Raw genomic sequence first — 24050 nt, 5'->3', positions numbered from 1 at the left:
GCAGGAGAAGAGTTAAAATCTGCTGCGGATTTTAATTCTTATTTTGCCCGTGGACATGAGGCCTTAGACAGAACGATTATCGTTCAAACGAGCAAAAGTGAGCGATTATTCACTCAGTCTAAACGCAGCCAACAACTGAACGATAATCATTTTTTGCAGGCGTACAAATCGTCGGCTCGTTCCCTTATCGTTCTGTTTAACCAGCGCTCGTTCAGTCCCTCTTAGTCACTTATACGGCGAATGTGAAAGACTGAACGATTTCTCCTTTGAACAAGCCAACGATGTATCTGCCAGTATAAAAACAGAGCGAGAGAGCTAGCGGTGACGTCAAGCGATCAAACGATAAATTGGCTCATCTAAAACGGACATTACATATAGTTTGATAGATAAGGGTCCCCTCAAGATTTCGGCCCAACAACCCACAGGCCAGCTGTCTTACGATTTTTTTCCATTAGCTCCACACAAGTCAATGTGGATTACAAAAAAAAAAAAATTTAAAAAAAAAGTAGCGTAGCAAGCTGCACTCTTTCTTTAACTCCTATTCACTTCTATGGGAGTGGAGGAAAAAAAATATAGGAATAGTTCTAGTTCAGCTGAGTTTCTCAGCCAGATATCGCACGCTCCCATCTGTAGGTAGTCTATTCCAGTGTTATCAGGGATGAAATCTGTGAAATAAATCTGCAGAAAAATTTGTGTTACACATTCAGAATCTGCTGTGAATTCATCATGGATTAGCAGAATATGCAGACCTACCCCAATAACCCTAAAGTAACAAACTGCAATATTACAGCGTATTATAGAAGTGATCAAAGGATCGCAAATTTAAGGCTCTTGGCGGGGGGAAAAAAATGTGTGTTCATAAGAGGGGGGGGGGGGGGGGTAAAAAAAAAAAAAAAAAAAGGTACCAGTCAACACTACGGCTTGGTTCCCACAGGGCACATTTGCCGCAAACTGCTGTTGCATATCCGCACTGCGGCAAAACCGCTGTATTTGCAGTGCAATGCAGCACAAATGAGATTTGCCAAAAAGCTGTTCTCACAGGACGGATTTTTTCCCGCACAGCCGCAGTGCGGAAATGCAACAGCGGCGCGGTTTTAAAAGATGCAGCATGTTCATTCTACGGTCTTTTCCTCAGCGCTTTTTTGTCCACAGACCTCTATGGACACAGCCAAAACCGCTTGCGGATTTTTCCACACGAAAATCCGCAAGCCCAAATTAACCTTTGAAGCGGTTTTGCCGCAGAAGCAGTTCTTCTGCGGCAAAACCGCAACGGAAAAAAACGCGGCAAATCTGCCCTGTGTGAACCCAGCCTACAACTTTAGAGAAAAAAAAGTCCTATTAAGCTACATCAAAGAAATGACATAAGGAAATACTTTGACAGAACATTGGTTTTCACTGTGCTAAAGTTGTGAACTTTGCTATAAGTTTTGTCATATGCCATATTTACCCCCCAAAAGATAGTATTACTATAGATACCAGTCATAATTTAAAAGATTTTAAGAGGTTTTTTTTAAACTTTTAATAGCTATCCGGTAGGAATCTCACCACTGAGATCAATGGGGCTGACAGATATAGCCGAGCGCGTTTGTGGATAGGTGATAAGTCAATTGTTGGACAACCCCTTCAGCAGGCCTTTTGTTATTCCATGCTGCCTTTAGAGAAGACTGCATAAACTAGGCGACAGGTTCTCTGTTAAGGCCCATTTACACCAGTGAATGATCGCTAACAAAAAAAAACGCTTATCTGCGATAATCGGTGCATGTAAATGTGCACCCATCGTGCGCTTTTCGGGCACTGTTAAATTCAAGCTAACCTAAAAATCGTCCTTCACTTTTATCAGAAGTTCTCCAGGGGGAGTGCTGATGGTATTGTTTCCCCGTGGAGAACAAAGGATCTGAGCGCAGATAATAGCCTGGGCTATTAACTGCTTTCAGTGAAGGCTTCATTTGCACACCTAATTGGTATTTAAGTAGCCGAGTAGCTACTTAATACTTTATGCAAAATGATCACTCAAAGCTGTCACTCAAACTGTCGTTTGAGCGATCGGCCCGTGTAAACCAGCCTAAGGCCGGCTTCACACGAGCGTGACGGGCTCCGCTGCGGAATATTCCGCAGTGAAGCCCGTCACGGCGCCCCCCAGAGACCCCATACTTACCAGCAGAAGATAGCGTGAAGACGCTTCCCCGCCCACCGCCGCCGCGTCATGTGGCACGCCCACCGCGGGAGATTGCGTGAACGGACGGCTTCCATTGACTGCAATGGAAGCCGTCAGCGCGTACACCCGCGGCAAATAGAGCATGCTGCGGGTGAGGACGGGAGATTTCACGGTGCGAAATTCCGCATCGTGAGCATTGTGCTATTAGGTTCAATAGAACCTAATAGCAGGGGGCAACGCAGCGGATTTTTGCCGCGAATTTACACCGCGTAAATCCGTTCGTGGGAAGGAGGTCTTAAGGTCAGTTTCAGACAAGCGTATTTTGGGCGCATTTATACAGCCATAATGTGGAAGAGTGTCCTGGCTCAACTGTGGATGTATTAACCCTAACCTGAAGCATCATCAGGTCCCTATGATGTTCGGGTCAATACACTCGTGATGGCACTGGGACACTCATCTGAATTAAAAGGCCATGAAAAGCCGAGATAGAAAGGCCTGGCCCCTCTGTTTCCGGCCACCTGTCAGAAACAGAGTGCTTCAGCGCAGCTTTGTTTGCGTCGTTCTTATTGAAGTGACTGAAGCAGGGTACAGCATCATACAACAGACTATGCTGTTTCCACAGCTCCAATGCACTTCAATGGGAGCTAAGCAAACATGGCTGCAAGAAAGTTCTTGGCTATCTCTATAGCAGCAGATTCCCATCTTGGCTATGAAAAGCAGAGATGGGAATAACCCTTTGAGGTATAAAAGGGTGCGTGTGGCCCGGCAGAGCCTGACAATGTCAGCACTAACTGGACAACGTCTTAGGTTTTACAATCCAGTCCTGTCTCTTCCTCTGGTTTCCATCTTTTATGCTAGATATTAATAAAATAACGAGGATTAAACTTTTCACGCTATGTAGCTTTGATTCTGACCAGTAAAGTCCCACCAGATCTCACGTTTCCAGCTCCGTGCAGAGCAAAGACCTGCATAGAACTGGGACCGAACTACAAGGTTTGATGTGTGAATCAGAGACCACTTTGGTAACAGTTTCACAACTGGACTTGTCTTTGTAGCTGGATAGAAAAAAAAGTGTCATTCATGGCAGGATGCAAATATTGTGAAAGACAGAAAAGGTCTACGTCTCATACATTTAAGGGGTTTTGCAGGGAAAATGCTATTGATGACCTAGGTATTATTGCACCTTATCACCACCGGAAGTTAGGGGTGGTGACGAGGTACCAGCTGTTAAACAATTTAGTAACGCCCCAGCTTCTGATTACTAAATTCACACAGGCCAGGACGACAATGGCGGTGAGCGGCGGCGCAGACAGGGCAAGAGGCAGCGGAGGAGACCGGGCAGTGCCGTTCTGAGACGGCAGGAATACAGCGGCGAGCCTGGGAGCATCGGCACAGGTAGAGGCGCCGGAGGACAGCGGTGACCTCTTTCTTAACACTACCATTTAATGTACTGTATCGAAAATGCAATTTTTAAGTGGGGTAAAGAGGAAAAATGCAATTGCAGCATAGAACACTGTAATTATAGGCAACCTTTATCTTTTTCTACTCTAGGATTTGTATGCTATAATCTGTCCCCGTTTGGCTGTTCCACTGAAGTCAATGAAAGACGCCCGTCTCGCAGCACTTCCGCAGTGAGCACTGAGGAAGTATTGTGGGATCTGCATCCTCGCAGAGCGCCGGCGGCTACTGCGCATACGCAACAGAGCAGCGGTCAGCACATCCGCAGCGCCGTCCGGAAGACACCGGATAGGTATGCAGGGGTCATCGGCTGGGCAATGGCGCGAACTCCGCTGCTGGAATCCTGTCTGCGGGGTCCAACCCGCCCGTGTGCAGGAGGCCTTCAAAAGAGCTTTTCAACGCCATATTATGAGACTAATGACCTTTTCATTTTTCCACTGATCGGGCTGATGGGGGGCATTAGCCCTTATTAAAGAGAATATGCTCCAGCATTGTGTTTAGTATAGATTTGCACCTCCAATAAAATATTAGGCAGCATTATGTCAGCGGTCCTCCACTATCTCTGTTGCTGTTTGATGGTCAGACTACGGACCCATTACATGTTGAGGAACGGATTAAGAGAATCCCACCTCGCCGTACCACAGCGTTTGACGGTAAAAAGCAATTAACATGCCCATCGAGCTCCATGTGTGAATGCGGCCGAGAAATCTCAGTGAAATTGCAATGTATTGCGTATGTACAGCCTTGAATACGCAACCCACTGAGAACAATAGGGATGTATGCGCGTAATACGCAGTGAAACAGAAAATGCTACAGGGTTTTCTTTTCATGCGCGTATTACACGCAATGTATACACAATGTATTTTCATTCATTCTATTCACCGCAGTGAAATTACACTTGTGGGAAGGAGTCCTGCAGTGTTTTTCCGGACTATGCGCACTTACTGCGCATGACTATCTTACGCATACATCTCATGCACGCAGACTAAAAAAAAAATAATAAATGCCCCACTCCGTCTCATAGCAGAGCTGCATATGCATTATCAGCCATATGCAATATATAGTGTATGAACAGCGTTGCATATACCGTCCAAAGAAGAATATAAGGCTTGTGCTGCGTCATACAAGGAGAAATAAAGCATGCTGCCATCTTTTTAAATAAATCTTGTTATTTGTATAGCGCCAACTTATTACGCAGCGCTTTCAGGTAATTATTTACCCCCCACCAAGCTGGGTTCTCATTTTACTGACCTCGTAAGGATGGAAGGCAACTTTGAGCCGGCTACCTGAATCATGTGGGGATTGAACTTGCAACCTTCAGGTTATAGGCAAGAGCTTACACACTGTGCCACACGCTGCTCTTTTTCTTGCACATACATACATGCTGCACTTACACGCAAATGTGATCAGATCAATGAAAGTCCATTTGCTTTAACTGATACCAGGAGAAAATGGCCTCCAGGACTGCCCCTTATTGGCCAATGTAATACACTAAAATACTGATGTACTGCAATGTATTCAAAAAACTACTATTTCTGATGAAACACAAGTTCCCTTGTGGATCAAACACAGTTTAATAAAAACGGCAAAAAAAATATTAAATAAAATTCAAGGCTCCACAAAAGTGGCATCCGTGCATTCATAATGGCCAAAGTAAAAAAAAAAAAAATTTAAATCACAGAAAGTGGCCATATTACTTACTGATAGGCCGCCTGCAGACGGTTGGGTCGGATCCCGCTGCGAGAATTCTCGCAGCGGGACCAGAGCCAAGCCCCTGCAGGGACTAGCGCAGCACTCACCTGCTCCGGCTCTGTGATGTGGCGGCTGCTGCCCAGCCAACGCATGCGCAGAGCGGAGCCGGCGGCCGGGGAGTGACGTTTCTGTGCAGGGCTCTGTGACCCCCGCACAGAAATAGAGCGTGCTGCGATTTGTTTTCTGTGCGAGATTTCACGCGGACGGATCGCGGCCGTCTGCATAGGATTGCATTTTCTAACGCAATCCTATGGCAGCTTCCATGGGCGGAAATTCTGTGGCAAATACCGCCGCGAAATTTCCGCCCGTGTGCAAGGGGCCATATACTAATACAGGAGGGTAGGTAAAAACACCCCATCCTTCAACATGCAGACAGCCAGACTGCTACATGGAGGAGTCACTACACAGAATCTGCAAGGATCTGTTACAAAAAGGATCTGTCATGTCTGCCATTTTTACAAGCCGTGTAAACCAGAAGCTAACCCACTTACACCTCGTAAAAGGTCAGCGCACCAGCAGGAAATATGTATTAAAGGAACAATTCACAGAAGATTAAACACAGGGAAATGCTTCTAAGCTAATGCCTTTAATCTCCTATGAATTGTAGGTGACTTTAATAAGGATTATCTATATTTCTGATACATCCCCCCGGTGTGCTGACTTTTGTAGCATACTAGTTTTTTCAGCGTCTGCATAAGTGACCTTTTGTTACAGACCCATTACTAACAGGTATCAGGCATTCTGGCTGTTTGAACACACCTTTGCTTTTTAGCCGTTTAGCGCACGCATGAATATGCATCAATATGCAGTGCCGAGGTCTACCAAAAGTGAGCAACTCCAAAAGCAGTCCCAGCATGCAGTGCTGAGGACCTACTGAAACAGTGCACCTCCAAAACCAGTCCCAACATGCAGAGACAAGGCTTACCAAAACCGTGGACTTCCAAAAACAGTCCCATCAATGGGGTGCCGAGGCCTACCGAAACCATGCCCCTCCAAAACCAGTCCCAACATGCAGGGAAAACCAGTCCCAACATGCAGGGACGAGGCTAACCGAAACTGTGCACCTCCAAAAATAGTCCCAGCATGCAGTGCCGAGGCCTACCGAAGCCATGCCCCTCCAAAACCAGTCCCAACATGCAGGGACGAGGCTAACCGAAACTGTGCACCTCCAAAAAAAAAAAAACCCGTTTCGGCGCGGGACAACCCCTTTAACTATATGGTTATTGACTGAAACTCGACAAATTTTGCCTCTACAAATGATAGAAACATCTGCAATAGTTCTACTGGCTATTGCTAAATGATCCTGCATTGATGCGAATGTTAGTAATTCCAGCACCATACACCGCCTGCTCGGACGAAGTCAGATGATGAACACAAGTCACTTCAGAGCCTTTTCCGGTACTCTCTAAGCTCCACGTGCCCCACAGTTTTGTCCCACAGGGTTAACACGCACTCAGACCCATCGACCTTTGTAGGAGTCCAATTGTCTTGCAACCCAAGCTAAAACACCAAAACCACAAGAGGTCATAAATCAAAAGGTGTTAATTGATACGTCTCCTTAATCCGTTAAGGCTAAAACAGCATGCCCAAAACTACAGGGTTGCAGTTTTAAAAAACTAAATTAATATTTTATAATAAGTTTTTTCCCCCTTCCCTCTGAACAGCACAGTGAATGTGCATTTTCCTGCTGTTTGTTGACAGCAGGGAACAGAAGAACTTTGGACTTCAAACTGTGCTGAACTTTACTTGTTTTTGGACACTTTCCCCTTGTTAAAATTAAAGTACTAATAGCTGAAAGCACACAGACAGATCATTCCTTCAACACGTTATAGATCTGCTTTAGAATTATAGGAAATAGGATTACATACATAGAAAAAGTAAAGATATGCATCTGTATAATGTATGACCAGATTTAATTCTAGTGCCTTACTAGGTTATTCCATACCAGAGCTGTCCCACGGGAAAGGTTTCCTACTTTTCGTTGATAGACTCTGTTCCCGTTTTGGGCAAAAAAATACCCACATACAGCAACAACCAAACACACATGAATTTGCATATTCCGAACGGACGATCGTTAACCATTAGCGTTAAGCCTCTTTCCATTGAAGAGCTCCATTATGGGAGGCGAACGATAAGGCCTGTTTCACACGGGCTACAAAGTCTCACTACAAAACCCATGTATGTGAAGCTCATTGTTTCCAGTGGGTTCTTTCACATGAGATGTTTTGTAGCCTGAAAGAACCCATTGGAAACCATGGCCTTCACATTTTAGCATTGATGAAACATTTGCTTCTGGTCACTGGTCAGTCAGCAGAAGCCCTAGCAGAACTCGGAGTGCAGCTCCAGAGTATGACGGGTTTAAGGCTAGGCTGGCATCATGTTTGGACTTTACATTTGGCTTGACCATTAGAAATATTCCAACCAAAGTATGCAGCAGAGATTAACACACAAAACTAAATATTAGCCAGGATTGCAGCACTGGTGCTAGAAGGAGCGGGGGCCGCATGTTACCGTGTGAGGAAAAGGGGGATGTTATGAAACAAGGTGCCTTTAACCCATTTCAAATGTCCAACAAAGCAGCCAGCGTGATAATGCTAGACACTGCTGGTATTAGTGTATTTTGACGCCACCAGGATTTCCTGGCGGAGTTAAGAGTGACGGGGGGGGGGTGACGTCCCCTCACTGTGATTGGATGCACAGAAGCACCGTGTAGGTCGTGGAAGGCCAGTAACAGTGTCTGAGAAGTGCCTAGAGCAGGCCCCCCCATGCAGCATGTCTAAGGGGGTTCCTTGCTACAGAACCCTAAAGCCCCAACCACCCTGACAGTGAAGCGGCTACTCATGGCCCAACGCCGCGTTTCCCCCTCCCCGGTGTTGTTACTTTGTGCCCGATCCAGGGAGGACACACTACCGGCGTCCGCACACTGCTGCAACACATGTCGGTCCCAAGCGAGAACCGGGCAGTGCTGCAGTCCCGCACCTTTTACATCACCGACGCTGAAGGGAGGCCGCATGACCGGCAGATACTGTGAGACCCGGCAGCCATCCCTGTGCCCTCCCTGCAGCAGACAGATTCTCACATCGGCTAGGAGAGCGCGGGGTGGAGGTGGGGCTCTTATGGTCGTGCAACGACGGCAGCGGCAAAGGAGAAGACACTTCCTCATCTGGTAGCTTGCGCCTTCTGGGTCCCTAGCGAGGAAGCCCCTTGCTACAGCTAGAGTATGCGTTGACCAGCTACAGTGGACTTCCAGGACATACAGCCCTGCCACCTGTCCATCCAATCATGTACAGGGGGCGTCACCCCCGTCACTCTTGACTGCACCAGGACTTCCTGGTGGCGTCTAGATTCACTAATACCGACACTGCTTACTGGCCGATTGGGTCAGTGCTTGACTAAAATCACGCCAAACTATAAAGGAGGTCTGAAAACAAATATTTTGTTCTTATTTTGACTTCTGTTTTCATCCACCATCTTCTAACGCCTGGGCTGACTTTTTTTTTTAATGCGTTCATTCTGCAGCTATCCCCCACCAGTATATACGAGTCGGCTAGTGTTACCTTAGTTATTTATTTCTTAAACCCCCTGGCTCTTTCTCCTCATGTGATCGTCTTAGACCTACTTTGGGGTTAGGGATTCATTTTCTAGTTAGATTTAATCTGTGTGATACTGTTACATAGATCTACCACTGAAACAGCTTAAGGAGGCGCTGCATCCAACACTCCGAAAAAGGGGTGGTACAATGGTTGTTTTTTTCCTCACCACTTAGGCCTCCCTCACGCAGGCGCTTCTTTCCGTGATTAACGCTGCGCTAAATCACAGTATAACTCTCCCATTTCCAAAAAAAACACTAAACTTTAGTAAAGCAAAATTTGATCAGCTCAGAACTATCGGTAACATTAATTGGGACAACATCCTCAAAAATAACGGTACAGAGGACAAATGGGAGAAGTTTAAAAACATTACATTTCCCTTATGTGAGCTGTTCATACCCTTCAAAAATAAAAGTAGAGGGAAACCAATGTGGCTCGACAAGACTGTAAGGGGGCAATAAACAAAAAAAAGTAAGCGTATAAACTATTAAAATAAGAAGACAGCGAAGAAGCGCTAAAATCATACTGGGGAATAAAACAATATGTAAAGAAAAGATCAAAATTGCTAAGGAAAAGGCAGTAAGACTTATCACCAAAGAGCAAAAATGGCTCTAAACTATTCTTCAATTATATAAACAGTAAGCCCGGCTAACACAGGAGGAGGTGCAGAGCCGGTTAAAGAGGAAAAAAGAAAAACAAAGGATAAATCGCCAGGCCCAGATGGAATACACCCAAGGGTTCTAAGGGAACTAAGTGATGTGATAGCTAGACCGCTATTTCTTATATTTATGGACACTATCGAGACGGGGGTTGTAACACTGGATTGGCACATTGCTAATGTGGTTCCACTATACTAAAGGGGGTCCAAAAAAAGAGCCTGGTGACTACAGGCCGGTAAGTCTCACTTCAATAACTGAAAAAATTTTGAGGGGTTTCCGGCAGGGTCACTGATCTGAAATGTTGCTCCAGAGATTACTCTGGCTGCCATTATGGAGCGAGGAAGGGATTTTTTTTCCTCCAAATGAGCTAAATTGGCTTGTTGGGGGTTTTTTTTGCCTTCCTCTGGACCAACAAGGGAAGGGGGGTGGTTGAAATAGGCTGAACTAGATTAACATAGTCTTCATTCAGCCTAACATTATGTTACTATGTAGCACTGCAATTTTCAAGGATTTTTTTTGTCCTGTTTTAGACCAGGTTCTCTCCAAAACAAAACAGATATGAAAAGCAGCCTTACAAATATTCCAAGACCCACAGGACACCATTGTTTCAAGAGATGCATTTAACCCTAGATGATCTGGATCCCATAGCATCACTCCAACAGTGGTAAAGACTTGCCATTACTTCAAGAGGTTCTCTACCTGCCGGCACTCCTATACAATACTGCGTCTGGCGTTCTAGCAGCCTGTCATGTCGCTCGATAGGTGATAGGTCCGCACAGCAGTTGACAGCGACAATATGTCAGGTGACAGTGATGCTTCAGATGTCACATGTACCATCCCTACCCTTATATTAGGAACTGATCTACTAGCAACTGAATGTGCTGCTGGAATGTACGTCTACCAGAAATACTACAGTTGCTTTACTATTCATACATGGCCTTACATGCATGTATAATAAATACGGAAAATCTCTGTACTCCGTTGAAAACTGTCTTCTCCCCCTGCGTGGGGTCTTTGTGGCAGAGTGTTGCCATCTTACTAGTTAAATCTCAATAAATTCTTTTGAAATATAATAAATACGGAACACTTCTGTACCAGTAAAATATATATAATTTTTTTCCCTTTTTACTGATCTGTCTTTTATGGCATTATTTGATAGGTTATCCAGGTGATTTTCTAAATTATCATACAGTTTAGATCAAGTGAGGTAATTATCCCCCTCTACTCTTAGTCAGACCTCATCTGGAATACTGTGTCCAGTTCTGGGCACCCCACTTTAAAAAAGACAGACAAACTGGAGCAAGTTCAGAGAAGAGCTACCAAGATGGTGAGCGGTCTGCAAATCATGTCCTATGAGGAACGTTTAAAGGATCTGGCAATGTTTAGCTTGCAAAAAAGTAGGCTGAGAGGAGACTTAATAGCGGTCTACAAATATCTGAAGGGTTGTCACAGTGCAGAGGGATCAGCCCTATTCTCATTTGCACAAGGAAAGACTAGAAGCAATGGGATGAAACTGAAAGGGAGGAGACATTAGATATTAGAAAAAACTTTCCGACGGAGAAGGTGATCAATGAGTGGAACAGGTTGCCACAGGAGGTGGGGAGTTCTCCAATGGAAGTGTTCAAACAAAGGCTGGACAAATAGTCTGGGATTAGAGATGAGCAAACGTACTCGGTTCGGGTGTTTTTGGACTCGAGCACCGCTTTTTCCGAGTAACTGACTACTCGGACGAAAAGAGTCAGGGGGCGCCGGGGGTGCACGGGGGGTTGGAGAGGGGAGTGGGGGGGAAAGAGAGCTCCCCCCTGTTCCCCACTGCTACCCCCCCCCCTCCACCCCCCCGAATCTTTTTGTCCGCGTAGTCAGTTACTCGGAAAAAGCGGTGATCGAGTCCAAAACCACCCGAACAGAGTACGTTCGCTCATCTGTATCTGGGATGATTTAGTGAATCCTGCACTGAGCAGGGGTTGGGCCAGATGACCCTGGAGGTCCCTTCAAACTCTACCAGTCTATGATTCTATTATTTCTATTAAAAAAAAAAAAAAACCACAAACTTGACATTTTTCTTCAAAATTTTTCCCCTACTTTTACTTCTTGGGCCCCTTCACACTGGCGATTAAATCGCATGATTTCCCAGTGCTGTGAGAAATCGTAAAATTATGAAGCTAATGGCTTTATGGCTTGCGATGCAGCGTTAAAACTAAATCGCCCAACTAGACCGCTGAACAGCATTATGCTTTCCCATCTCCTATCTTGAGTGTCATGCAATACATCTATCTGTGTTACATTCTAGGACAAGTTTCTGACAGTCAAAGATCTTTATGAATTTAAATACAAGGTTATTCAAAAAAAAAGGAGCAGATTGGTAGATTTAATTACATGCTACATAAGAGGTCCACAATCCGCACATCGCTGATAAGAGGACGGTTCAGAGTTCTTTGACACCCCAGCAAGTCAAATTTTCTGTCACAGTTTTTTTTTTTTTTTTTAGTTTATAGGAAATTGGCGACACCGTGGGAAAAAAAAAAATCATTTGATGCGCTTTGATGTTTACCAACTGTAAATCCATCGTTCAAATGAAACGCAAATTCCAGCGTTGATTACAAAAACAGCCGCCTTGTAGAACTTGGTTGCACATAAACCTCGGACACCTTAAGACAGTAAACAAGACACCCGGCAGGGGCTGCGGTAGAAAATGGAACTCACTATGGTGTCAAACTCTGAACCACTCCTCTGTATGGATTGTGGACCTCTCTTATGTAGTTTGTAATTAAATCCCCATTTTTTCAGCTTTTTGAATAACTCTGTATATTGACACTTTTTTCTATTTTTCAGAGAACACCTTTGACGTCTACATAGCTAAAGTTTCTCACACCAAATGAATAATTCACACCAAAGGGTCCTAAATGCAGTTTAGTGAAGAAACAGTGCATGCTCAACGCTGTTCGATTGAAAATAGAAAATACTGCTAAACAAACCAACTCATTTACATTACAGTAAGCTGACAATAAAAGGAAAAAAAAAATCAAGGACCAATGCCATATTTCATCTGTTCTTGCATTTCCATTTTTCTCTTCTGTCATAGAAGAATAAAAGTGCTGGATGAGTTACATGGCAGACCCCAACGACGACCAAGTGGACTCACTGACTAACCAGGGTATCATAGCAGAACACTGTTCTTCGGGCAGAGTCCTACTATGCTTTTGCCATGTGGTTGAGATGTGGCAGAAAGCTTAGGCCTCATGTCCACGGGGAAAATCAGGCCCGCTACGGATTCTACATGGAGAATCTGCAGCAGGTCCCTCCTGCCCCGCGGACATGAGTGCTGAAAATAGGAATTTAAAAGAATTTACCCATCCGGAGTGGTTCGGGAAAGTCTTCTCTTCCTCACGGCCGGATCTTCTTTTTCGGCCGGCGGATGAACTCGTCACGGCTGCGGCACGTCGCCGGCACGTCGCGCGCATGCGCCGGGCACATCCGCCGAGCCGAAGCAAGAAAGATGCGGCCGTGAGGAAGAGAAGACCTTCCCCGCCCGCTCCGGATGGGTAAATTCTTTTAAATTCCTATTTTAGGTCTCCCGCGGATCCGGACGGCTTCCATAGAAGCCCGCGGGAGCCGTCCCCGCGGGAGACCCGCACGAAAATGGAGCATGGTCTGGATTTTTTCATGCTCCATTTTTTTTTAAATCACTTTTATTGACCATCCGCGGGTATTTATCTACCCCGCGGGTGGTCAATGCATCCCTATGGGGTGCGGATCCGCGCGCGGGAGAAGAGTTAAAATCCGCTGCGGATTTTAATTCTTCTTTTGCCCATGGACATGAGGCCTTAGTCTATCTGTTGCTCGCAGCCACGCAGTTTGAGGGCCTCCCTCACACAGGCGTCTGCAGAAACACAGCGTTAAACGCTGCACTTACTGCGGCTTCCGCCCGATTTCAGCAGCGCTGGCATGCGTTATGCCAGCATTTTGGCTGCGTTTTGACCACAGCTGGAAGCGCAGCCAAGGCTGCTGATAAAAGACGGGGAAAAAAAACCTCACCTAGCTAGTGAAATCGCTGTCGGGACCTTGTGAAGCCGGCCGATTTCTCTGACTGGCTAAGCGCCAATGACTGACAGCTGGCTGAGAAAATCAGAGCAAGAGACTCCAATGCATCCACATTCAGGGTCAATACTTGGGCATAAGATAGAAAGTTACAGACAGAAAAGCCGATCCGCTGGCTGCCATCTCAGACATATCCTGATGGCAATCGGGAAACAACTAACTGTTGGTAGAAGTTAGCACAGTGTTCAATCAGCTGCCAGTTAACGAGAACTTCACATTAAAAAAAAATTGGAGGTGATTAGGAGGAGGTAGAAGCCGAACCCTAAATCTCTAAGCCCTTAAAGAACAGGGTGTTTCGATCCTAAAGAACCAGACACTTTTTAGGGATTTTACCAGTGTGGTGGCCCTATTTTTTCCTTCAACGACCAAAATTATTTTTGCTGCGTTTTTTCCCCCATGACATATAGGGCTATGCTTTTATATATTTTTAACTGACTTGTTTTTTTTTTTTGCTTTATTGGGTGTAAAAAGAAATTTTTTTACATTTATAGTTGATTTTTTTATTAGTGTATTTACACTAAAATAAAGTATAGGAATGGGCTCATTATTGTGTTTTAGACGTTTTGATATACAATATGTATAGTTTTGGATTACAGGGCACATACGGAAATGGTTTTGATTTGCGTCAGCAGTGGCTTTTTTTTTTTTTACAGTTATTTTCATCTATGTCCCCATGGCAGCTGGGGCATCCATAGGAGCTGCAGTTACAGGGGCAAAAAATCCCCCTGCAGTAACAATAGTGACTAACAGAGCTGATCAGGGTCCGTTAACCCTTTCCAATCCATTGTCTGACCTCTGAAGACATTATGATTTAAGGCTGTACAGCTCCGATGTTGGTAGACGTCCGTCGGGGTTCTCGTACTGTATATTGCCAGCCTCTCTGCTGTCGGAGCCTATCCAACATGTCACCTCATGCAGTACTGGCTTTAGCCAGCAGATAGCGCCATTGTATAAGGGCAGAAAAAGAGTAAGCCCCCTTGGAAAACCAGGATGCAAATTGGATTGGAAAGGGTTAAGAGTACAGCTGCGGGATCCTTTGGCCGCTTTCACGCGGCAGAGAAAAATTGCACGCGATTTATGTGTTGTGAGATATAGGCAGGTTGTACACAGGTGACAAAAAGCGCATGATTTTCTCACAATGCAACAGCGCTACAAATCACATGTATGTGAAGCCCATGCTTTCCAATGCGTTCCTTCCCATTAGCGATGATTTGTAGGCTGCTACATTGTGACAGAAAACAGGGGTTGCTGAATATTGCCACGATGTGCTATTTTTTGTAACCCATGCTTCCCTATTGAACCTTCCTTTCTGTTGCATCGAACGAAAACGTGGTCTTCGTGCGTTGCAACTTTTACCGTAGGAAATTGTACTGTAAAAGCCCTAAAATAAGCCTTAGCTGCATAAAAAGCAAAGCAAAAAAAAAAAAGTACATCACCTAACAGCCCCTGTTCACTTCGCCGCACACCTTCGCTCCAGCTCCAACACACTTGCTTAAAGTTCTTCCTCAGCGCTTCCTTGTCAGGGGTTCAAAATCCCCACCTCCAGGAAGCGCTGGCTGTGATCGGTTCGTGAGCGCCGTGGCTCAGTCAATCAGAGCCAGCGCTCGAAGAAACCAACAGCCATCATATTGAATTTGAAACTCCAAACCTGGAAGCACTGAGGAAAAAACTTTAAGCAAGCGTGCCAAGGACCTGCAGAGAAAACCTGCAGCGGAGCGGACAGCGGCTGTTAGGTGACAATTGTTTTTATGCAGCTAGGGCTTATATTTCAAGGGTCCGTCTGTTCGTCTCCCCCCCCCCCAAAAAAAAAAAAAAAACAGCAAAAGGTGCTACAAAGTCAAGCTACTTTGTAGCAACACAAAATCGGGATCTTGCCGTAATAAGGCGCAGCGATATCGCATTGCTGTCGCCCCTGTGAAAGCGACCTTATGAACATGAACCCTATTCTTCTGAACGGGGTCATGCAGATTTTTTTTACCTGCATTGCGGTCCTAGCTTTGCAACACCTCACCCATTGTCTTCAATGGGCGTGGCACAGCATCACTTTTGAAAATAGTCTAAAGGCCCATTTAGACAACGATTATTGCCCAAAAGATGTCTTTTGAGCGACTTTTGAGCGATAATTGTTGTGTCATTTACAGCGCAAGATGATCGCTCAAACATTGAGCGATCACCTTGCGCTCCGAGCGGAGGATGCAGAAGACAAGTGGGGTGTCCCCGCTTATCTTCTGCATCCAGCACCCGACTATTATACAGCCGAGCGCTCCGTGCCAGGTATGGAGAACACAGCTGGACCGCTCTATTCCTCATACTCAACCTGTCATCAGGGAGCGAGTTACAGCTGAAACAATAGTATCAGCTGTATCCCGCTGTGAATCCCTGATAAGACTCTTTGTTGTCTTTTAAGCATGCTGAAAGACAACGATGAGCGACAGCTTAACGAAAACTGCACGATGTCAGTTACACACATTGATTATCGCTCAAGACAGCTTTTGAGCGAATTTTGAGCGATAATAGTGTCTAAATGGGCCTTAAGGCTACTGGTTTTTGTTTTTACAGCGTTTAGAGAGCACTTGAAACGCTGCACTGAGCCTACATACATTTCAATGGAACTTCTCAGACAAGCGGTTTAAGGAAAAGTTTCTAAAGTGCGCTAAAACGAATACTGTATGTTCTGTTTTTGTGCATCCAGCACATTTTTGGACGCACCCACTCACCCACTGTGATGATTGGGTGCGTTAAAAACACTGTCAAAAACGTAGTTCCAAAACACTGTAAAATGCCACTTTTACAAATGCCTGTGTGAGAGTGGCCTAATGGGGCACCTGGCGGTCACGTGATTGCCAGGTCACATAGTGGAAGTAATAATTCCACTTTTCACTTCTACCTTTTCTTCAGGGTCCTCTAGTTGATTGCAGGAGCAGAGGCTTTAATCCCGTGCCGCATTTTTGCTATCAGCGGGGATTAAAGCCCAGGACCAAGCACCATGTATTCACCGTGCTTGGTCCATAAGGGGTTCCTTCAGTGAGGAAGCTCAGCATTGTTAGCCTTAAATGTTTAGAAAGCCGGTGAAGGAGTCTTGATTCCACCCATGGCAAAAAATGCCTGTAGACATGTCTTGCTTTGAGCACTTCCGGCCATTCCCCCCAGCTACAACACATTTTAAGGCATTGAAGGAGACGATTGCCTCAATAACATTGCTCTCATATGTCAATGTGTTGAAATAATTTATCAACATGTTGGGAAATCATCTCCACAGATATTTGCTATTATTGTTGTTGCCACTGCTTGGAGTGGATGAATACAAATACTGTCCATTTTTAAGCTGGCGATACATGAAGATGCCGATACTGGCATCACAGTTTAAAAGGGATATTCCCACGATCAACATTTATCACCTATCCACAGACTAGGTGATAAATGTGTGATCTGCGAGGTCCCCACTGCTGGGACCCCTACAAATACGGCTCCGAGCCCCTATTCCTCGTCATTGCATACCAGCAGTCTTCTCACTGCAGCAGGGGTCTCGGGACCCTTGTTCTAGTGATCAGTGAGACGACCAGCGATCAGACATTTATCACATATCCTATGGATAGATGAGAAGTGGCAATAGAGGAACAACCCCTTTAACATTGATAAAGGCTCACATTTATTTAAAGGCTGGACGAATCTCAGGCTTTTAGCTAATTACAACAATTATGTGTTTGGCTATAAATGTTATTGGAGGAATCCTACAACTTTATCACTGTGAGCTGCAGGTCTGTCTTAGGGAGCAGAAGCCGCGCCGTACCCTCTTGTTCTAACAATCAGCGGAAGTCTTAGATCCCATACCAAGCCTCTAGGCCGGGCTCAGAAGATAGTGTGACCCAGGGTGGAGCGCACAATGTGCCATCACAAAACATAATGCTCGCAAAGATGGTGCGAAGTAATATGCGCACGAAATTAAAAAAATAATAAAATAGGTGCGAGTGGCCCAATAGAAGTCAATGGGCTATTGGTGACACTGATAATACGCTTGTGAGAGAGCAGCCTTATTCTGATAAGTAGTGAGCCTGTTCGACACATATCTGCATCTCAGAAAGCTTTATTATGGGATTTGTGCGCACAATATGCAGCCAATAGAATCCACTGATTTCACAGGTTTCGTTCACAAGTGAGCATTTAGTTTCATTCCGCAAAAATAATGACGCATGCAAAAACTACAGTAAAAAGCAGTTACACGCACAAATACACAACTCCTAATGCGTAAAAACACTAAGCAAATACGCATACGCTTTTGAGAATCCGGCAATAGGGCACATTTATACATGCGAGAGGAATATGGATATGATCTATAGGGCACTTATAAACCAGAAGAAAATACGCCCTGGGGTTGGTTTCACAATCCCGAGAATCTTGCATGAATATCAACAACCCCAATCTTTAGGTCATACACATAAGTGAGACAGAAAGTGATTCAAGGTGGTTTTGATATAAACACGCCTCGCATCCGTGGTGTGGAAAGGGGGCATGTGGGGAACCGCATGTTGTCGAGTGTGATATTGGGCTCTGATTCACAGTCCGATATCGCACTCGCCCGTCTGAAGTTAGCCTGAGGGTGTTATCATAAGGGTGAGCATCATATCAATCTGAGAAACTCAGACATACATCATGCTTGCAAACTTCCCATTTTCTATACAAATGCAATGCATGAAAAATCGTATGTTGTTTCAATAGGGAAAATTTTAAAAAATTACATAAAAGTCACATAATGCATGCTAAGGCAATAGGATTTTTTTTTCTTCTGTAGAAAGATCGCCCAAAGATTGGACCACCATGTAAATACACCGCCTGCAAATAATGGGTTCTACTTCCATGAATCTCGCAAAGCACAAATCTGGCGTAATTATATTAGCCCTGTGAATACAGCCTTATTAGGCACTTTTGATGGAGACCCCACCAATCACTAGAATGAGAGGTTTGTGGTGTGCTTTAGGGTGGCATACAATAACCCAAACTGATTGAATTGCAAAAAAAAAAAATGCTGCAATTCCCATAAGTGAGCCCCCCTTTTTGGCTGTAGTTTATATGCAACTATGTTAGCAGTGATTGTCCAATCAGTAAGGCTGGGGTCACAGCGGAATGGCCGCACCGAGAAAAAACCGCGAGAATTCCGCTGGGAAAGCGCAGCTTCAAAACCCGCGGCCTTTAACCACGGGGTTTTGGAGGCGTTTCGTCATCAGCATTCCGCTGCAGCCATCTATCCCCATAGAGAGGAGAGGCCACTGCGGAAATGAAAAAAGAATTGACATGCTGCATCTTTGTTTTCCGCACCGCATGTCAGTTTCCGCGCGGCTTGGCCGCAGCATGTGGATAGGATTTTTGCAAAATCTCATCCACCTTGCTAGCTAATCCTGGGATTAGGAGTCGCGGGCAGACGTTGCGCCCCGTGTGGACCCAGCCTAACAGTTCATGCACATAGCAGACTCCTATATTAGCTGGCACCTCATTCTCCTATAGAAGCCATGCTTCTATAGGTGACCCCTACATAATAGGAGGGGACGTATAAGAAAACCAGCGGTGTACCTGTGTATACAGAGCCTCTAGCAGCACAGATCCAGAACACGGAAGAGCGCATGAAGCCCTTTAGCCGACGGAAGGCATTTAGAACATATCCAACTGCGTGCCGCGGTTCTCTGTGATGAACCCATCATTAAAATGAACCTAACATTAGATAGGTTCATCACGGAAAATCGCGTTGACATTAGTGCTCCACTGCGGCGGAATATCGCTCACGATATTCCGTCCCGCCCGTGGACATTCGGCCTTAGAGTATTCAGTCGTGAATTATTTTCTTCATGTGGACTGATGTTATGTGAAAGGAAAAAATAATAATTACAGCATGTCCTACTTTGGTCCATATTCATGAACCAAAAATCATCCATTAAAGTCCATTGGCTGCTTAAAAATACTTTTTAAATTTTTTTAATTTTTTTAAATTTTTTTTTTAAAGATGGAGCGAATGTGCATTACCATTTATTTTCACTGCAGTCTTTTTGCACACCCCACTTTCTGTGGGTCGTGATAAAACAATCATCACTTGGGCCTTCTGTTTCATTCATTTAGCGTACGTATAAAAACGGATGAACACATGAATGCAACACGGACATAAAAGTATATGCACCAAAAACACAAAGTCACAGACCAAAATGGTGTACACCTGTGTGCGGGAGCCCCGAGTGTCTGAAAGGTTGTTGGAGAACGGGTGGGGTATACAGACCCCTCTCAAGAAGCATCACCAGAAGGAACATGGGCCAGGGTGTTCTCCACTCCCCCAATATGTGGAGGTACCAGGCTAATGGTAAGCCACACTGAAAGTACCGTCAGATAAAGCCCATTTACGTCCGGGGTAAACACCGATTTACATAAAAGTAAGGCCAGTGACACACAAACGAGTCGGGTTCTACATGCGGGAGCTCGTAGAGGAATCCGGCTGTGTGCCCGGCCGGCGTCCTCATGTACCTGTCTTATTTCTTCTTCATCTGTACTGCGGATAGACCTAGCGGCTGGCACTGATTTCCATTAAAATGGGGGTGCGCAAAATAATGCACACATCACTATTCTGTTAAGTTCCAAATGTGTGGTTTTTTTTATTATTACGCTAAAAAGCCATTTAAACCTGGTTAATAGAAGAGTTGTACCGTGGCGCTTGGGGCGCCGAGCTAATCGTGCTAAAGAGCAGTGTGTGCGAGAGCGGCCTAAGGGCCAGTATTAGGCTGCCCTCACACCTGCGTTAGGGCCCGGTCCAGGACTTTTGTCTCCCCAAGCTCAGTTTTTGGAAGTGAAATAAAGTGGAGGGAGAAAAAAAAAAACAAAAAAACAGATCTGTTTCTCTCCCTCCCCCCCCCCCCAGGCGAGGTTCCCCCCGTGCGACGGCGCCTTCCCCGGACACGACCCCCAGGCGAGGTTCCCCCGTGCGACGGCGCCTTCCCCGGACACGACCCCCAGGCGAGGTTCCCCCGTGCGACGGCGCCTTCCCCAGACACGACCCCGCAGGAGGCCCCCAGTGTGTCGTTGAGGAACGGCGCCTTCCCCGGACACGACCCCGCAGGAGGCCCCCAGTGTGTCGTTGAGGAACGGCGCCTTCCCCGGACACGACCCCGCAGGAGGCCCCCAGTGTGTCGTTGAGGACGGCGCCTTCCCCGGACACGACCCCGCAGGAGGCCCCCAGTGTGTCGTTGAGGACGGCGCCTTCCCCGGACAGGACCCCGCAGGAGGCCCCCAGTGTGTCGTTGAGGACGGCGCCTTCCCCAGACACGACCCCGCAGGAGGCCCCCAGTGTGTCGTTGAGGAACGGCGCCTTCCCCGGACACGACCCCGCAGGAGGCCCCCAGTGAGTCGTTGAGGACGGCACCTTCCCCGGACACGACCCCGCAGGAGGCCCCCAGTGAGTCGTTGAGGACGGCGCCTTCCCCGGACACGACCCCGCAGGAGGCCCCCAGTGTGTCGTTGAGGACGGCGCCTTCCCCAGACACGACCCCGCAGGAGGCCCCCAGTGTGTCGTTGAGGAACGGCGCCTTCCCCGGACACGACCCCGCAGGAGGCCCCCAGTGTGTCGTTGAGGACGGCACCTTCCCCGGACACGACCCCGCAGGAGGCCCCCAGTGTGTCGTTGAGGACGGCACCTTCCCCGGACACGACCCCGCAGGAGGCCCCCAGTGTGTCGTTGAGGACGGCACCTTCCCCGGACACGACCCCGCAGGAGGCCCCCAGTGTGTCGGTGAGGACGGCGCCTTCCCCAGACACGACCCCGCAGGAGGCCCCCAGTGTGTCGTTGAGGACGGCACCTTCCCCGGACACGACCCCGCAGGAGGCCCCCAGTGTGTCGGTGAGGACGGCGCCTTCCCCGGACACGACCCCGCAGGAGGCCCCCAGTGTGTCGGTGAGGACGGCACCTTCCCCGGACACGACCCTGCAGGAGGCCCCCAGTGTGTCGGTGAGGACGGCACCTTCCCCGGACACGACCCCGCAGGAGGCCCCCAGTGTGTTGGTGAGGACGGCGCCTTCCCCGGACACGACCCCGCAGGAGGCCCCCAGTGTGTCGTTGAGGACGGCGCCTTCCCCGGACACGACCCCGCAGGAGGCCCCCAGTGTGTCGGTGAGGACGGCACCTTCCCCGGACATATCCCCGCTGGACGTCCAGGTGACATCCCAGTCATACTGCCACCTAACGATAACGCAGGGTGTCACAACCGTGCTAGAAGAGGCGGCGCCCCCTGCAGGCGGGCCCTCCCCAGCTGTTTACCATCTCGACCAAAACCAGCAGCCGTGCGGCCTACTGCTCTGCGCATTCGCCGCCCCCTCGCGTACAGCCCGCGCCGCCTCCCCCTGCCGATACCGCGGCGCGTCCTGTACGCGAGACTGCAGTCCGCTAGGCCTCGAGCGAGAGAAGCGCACCGTAGCCGTGTAGTTCGGCCGTGACGCCGCCTGCACCGTGGAGCCCCCCCGCCGTCACACATGACCTCACGCCGTCCTTACTCACTTTTTCCGTGGCTTTGGCCGCACATCATCAGGAGGACTGTGACTGCTGCCAGCAGAGCGGACCAGCCCGGCCTGCGCGCGGGGTTATTCTTGGGGTGCCCCACACCCCCCATGACATCCTGGCCCATGCCCAGCACGCTGACGGGCTCCCGCAGACACTTCTTGTTGGTTTCCAGCGATCACTTGTAAACCCGCCGGGCGCCCTGCTTTATAAGGCGGCGGCTCTTCGGGCTCCCATGGCGAGCAGAGCGCTGGGGCCCCGGATGTGCAGCTCCTCTCACACCGCTCAGAGCGCTGGGGCCCCGGATGTGCAGCTCCTCTCACACCGCTCAGAGCGCTGGGGCCCCGGATGTGCAGCTCCTCTCACACCGCTCAGAGCGCTGGGGCCCCGGATGTGCAGCTCCTCTCACACCGCTCAGCGCGCACAAAAATAAATTAATAATACATAGAAATCCCGAAAATGGCAGAAAAATAAGTTCCTGCAGCAGAAAACACAAAGCAGCTATTTCTGTATTCCTGCAGCTGCCGAGAATCAGCAGAAGTCTGAAAAAAACAATGCGCGGCACGAGGAGACGGACGAGGGGCCCGGCGGCTTCACGACCTCCTGGAGAAGAGGGCAAAGCATGAGAGAAAGACGCGGCGGCGGAGGAAGTAGTGCAGCGGCGTCGCCATGTAGTTGTTGTAAAGTCTGTCGCCCCCCCCCGACCAGCATCCAACCAGTAAACAAGAGCTGCCAGTCAGCTGGAAGAGAAGGGGAGGCCGCTGCAAGACCCGGGCTGGATCCCTGGAATGGCGTCAGTGGGAGGAGAGGGCTGTGAGGTAAAACACACAGCAGGCGCTGCTAATCCAGCATCCCCGTCTACATTACCACAGTCCAGCGAGTATGGCGCTGTTCTCCCTCCACACCTAGCTGGGAAATAAAAGGTGTAACTTGGGGCGAGAAACACCTCACAAACGCCTCACATCGTATACGGGAAACTGTGATCCGCCGGCGTGTCAGAGGATTACCAAGGGTTTGCCATAGATTTCATATGAGCACCATGCGATGTCTATTAACCCTTTCCAATCCACTGTCTGACCTCTGAAGACATTATGATTTAAGGCTGCACAGCTCCGATGTTGGAAGACGTCCGTCGGGGTTCTCTTACTGTATATTGCCGGCCTCTCTGCTGTCAGAGCCTATCCAACGTGTCACCGCATGCAGTACTGGCTTTAGCCAGCAGATAGCGCTGTTGTATAACAGCAGAAAAAGAGTAAGCCCCCTAGGAAAACCAGGATACAAATTGGATTGGAAAGGGTTAAGGTCCCATTTAAAACAATGGATGAGGTGTTCCCGAGGGGAGGCGAAAATATAGGCCAGGCAGCGATTGTGTTACCTCACAGCATCGCTCCTGTGTAGGAACCCATTCAAAAGAGTTCATATTGAAAACAAGGGGCGATGCATCCCGAGGGGACGCCAAAATATAGGCCAGGCATCGCTCCTGTGCAGGACTGCAAAAGAATAGAGTTTATATTCGCGGCTCGCGATGCACAAAACCCGGACGGATATCGCGCTTGTCGATGTGCCATTTACCCGCAGAGGCGAGGCGTTTTTTCACGTAAAAATGCCTCACATCGGCGAAATTGCAATCGCTTCACAACACGCTGACGTGCGCATCGGGCGGTATGTGAGCGCCATGTGATGTCTATTAAGGTCCCATTGAAAACAAGGGGCGATGCATCCCGAGGGGACGCCACAATATAGGCCAGGCAGCCATTGTGTTACCTCACAGCATCGCTCCTGTTCAGGACTCCATTCAAAAGAATAGATTTCATATT

General features: G+C 47.6%; 1 protein-coding gene across 1 annotated transcript in view; it reads right to left on the bottom strand.

Moving 5' to 3' along the window:
* INSR (insulin receptor) overlaps window positions 1-22943 on the bottom strand; it is a 97201-nt gene extending 74258 nt beyond the window's left edge. Inside the window, exon 1 of the mRNA XM_066604559.1 lies at window positions 22234-22943. Coding sequence (XP_066460656.1) covers window positions 22234-22360 — 127 coding nt within the window. The 5' untranslated portion in view covers window positions 22361-22943. The remainder of the gene's footprint in view (window positions 1-22233) is intronic.
* Window positions 22944-24050: the final 1107 nt, after the last annotated feature.

Source organism: Eleutherodactylus coqui, chromosome 5 (assembly GCF_035609145.1).
Source record: "Eleutherodactylus coqui strain aEleCoq1 chromosome 5, aEleCoq1.hap1, whole genome shotgun sequence".
Lineage (NCBI taxonomy): Eukaryota > Metazoa > Chordata > Amphibia > Anura > Eleutherodactylidae > Eleutherodactylus > Eleutherodactylus coqui.
The sequence above is the reverse complement of the archived record's forward strand: the minus strand, read 5'-3'. Positions and strand labels throughout refer to the sequence as shown.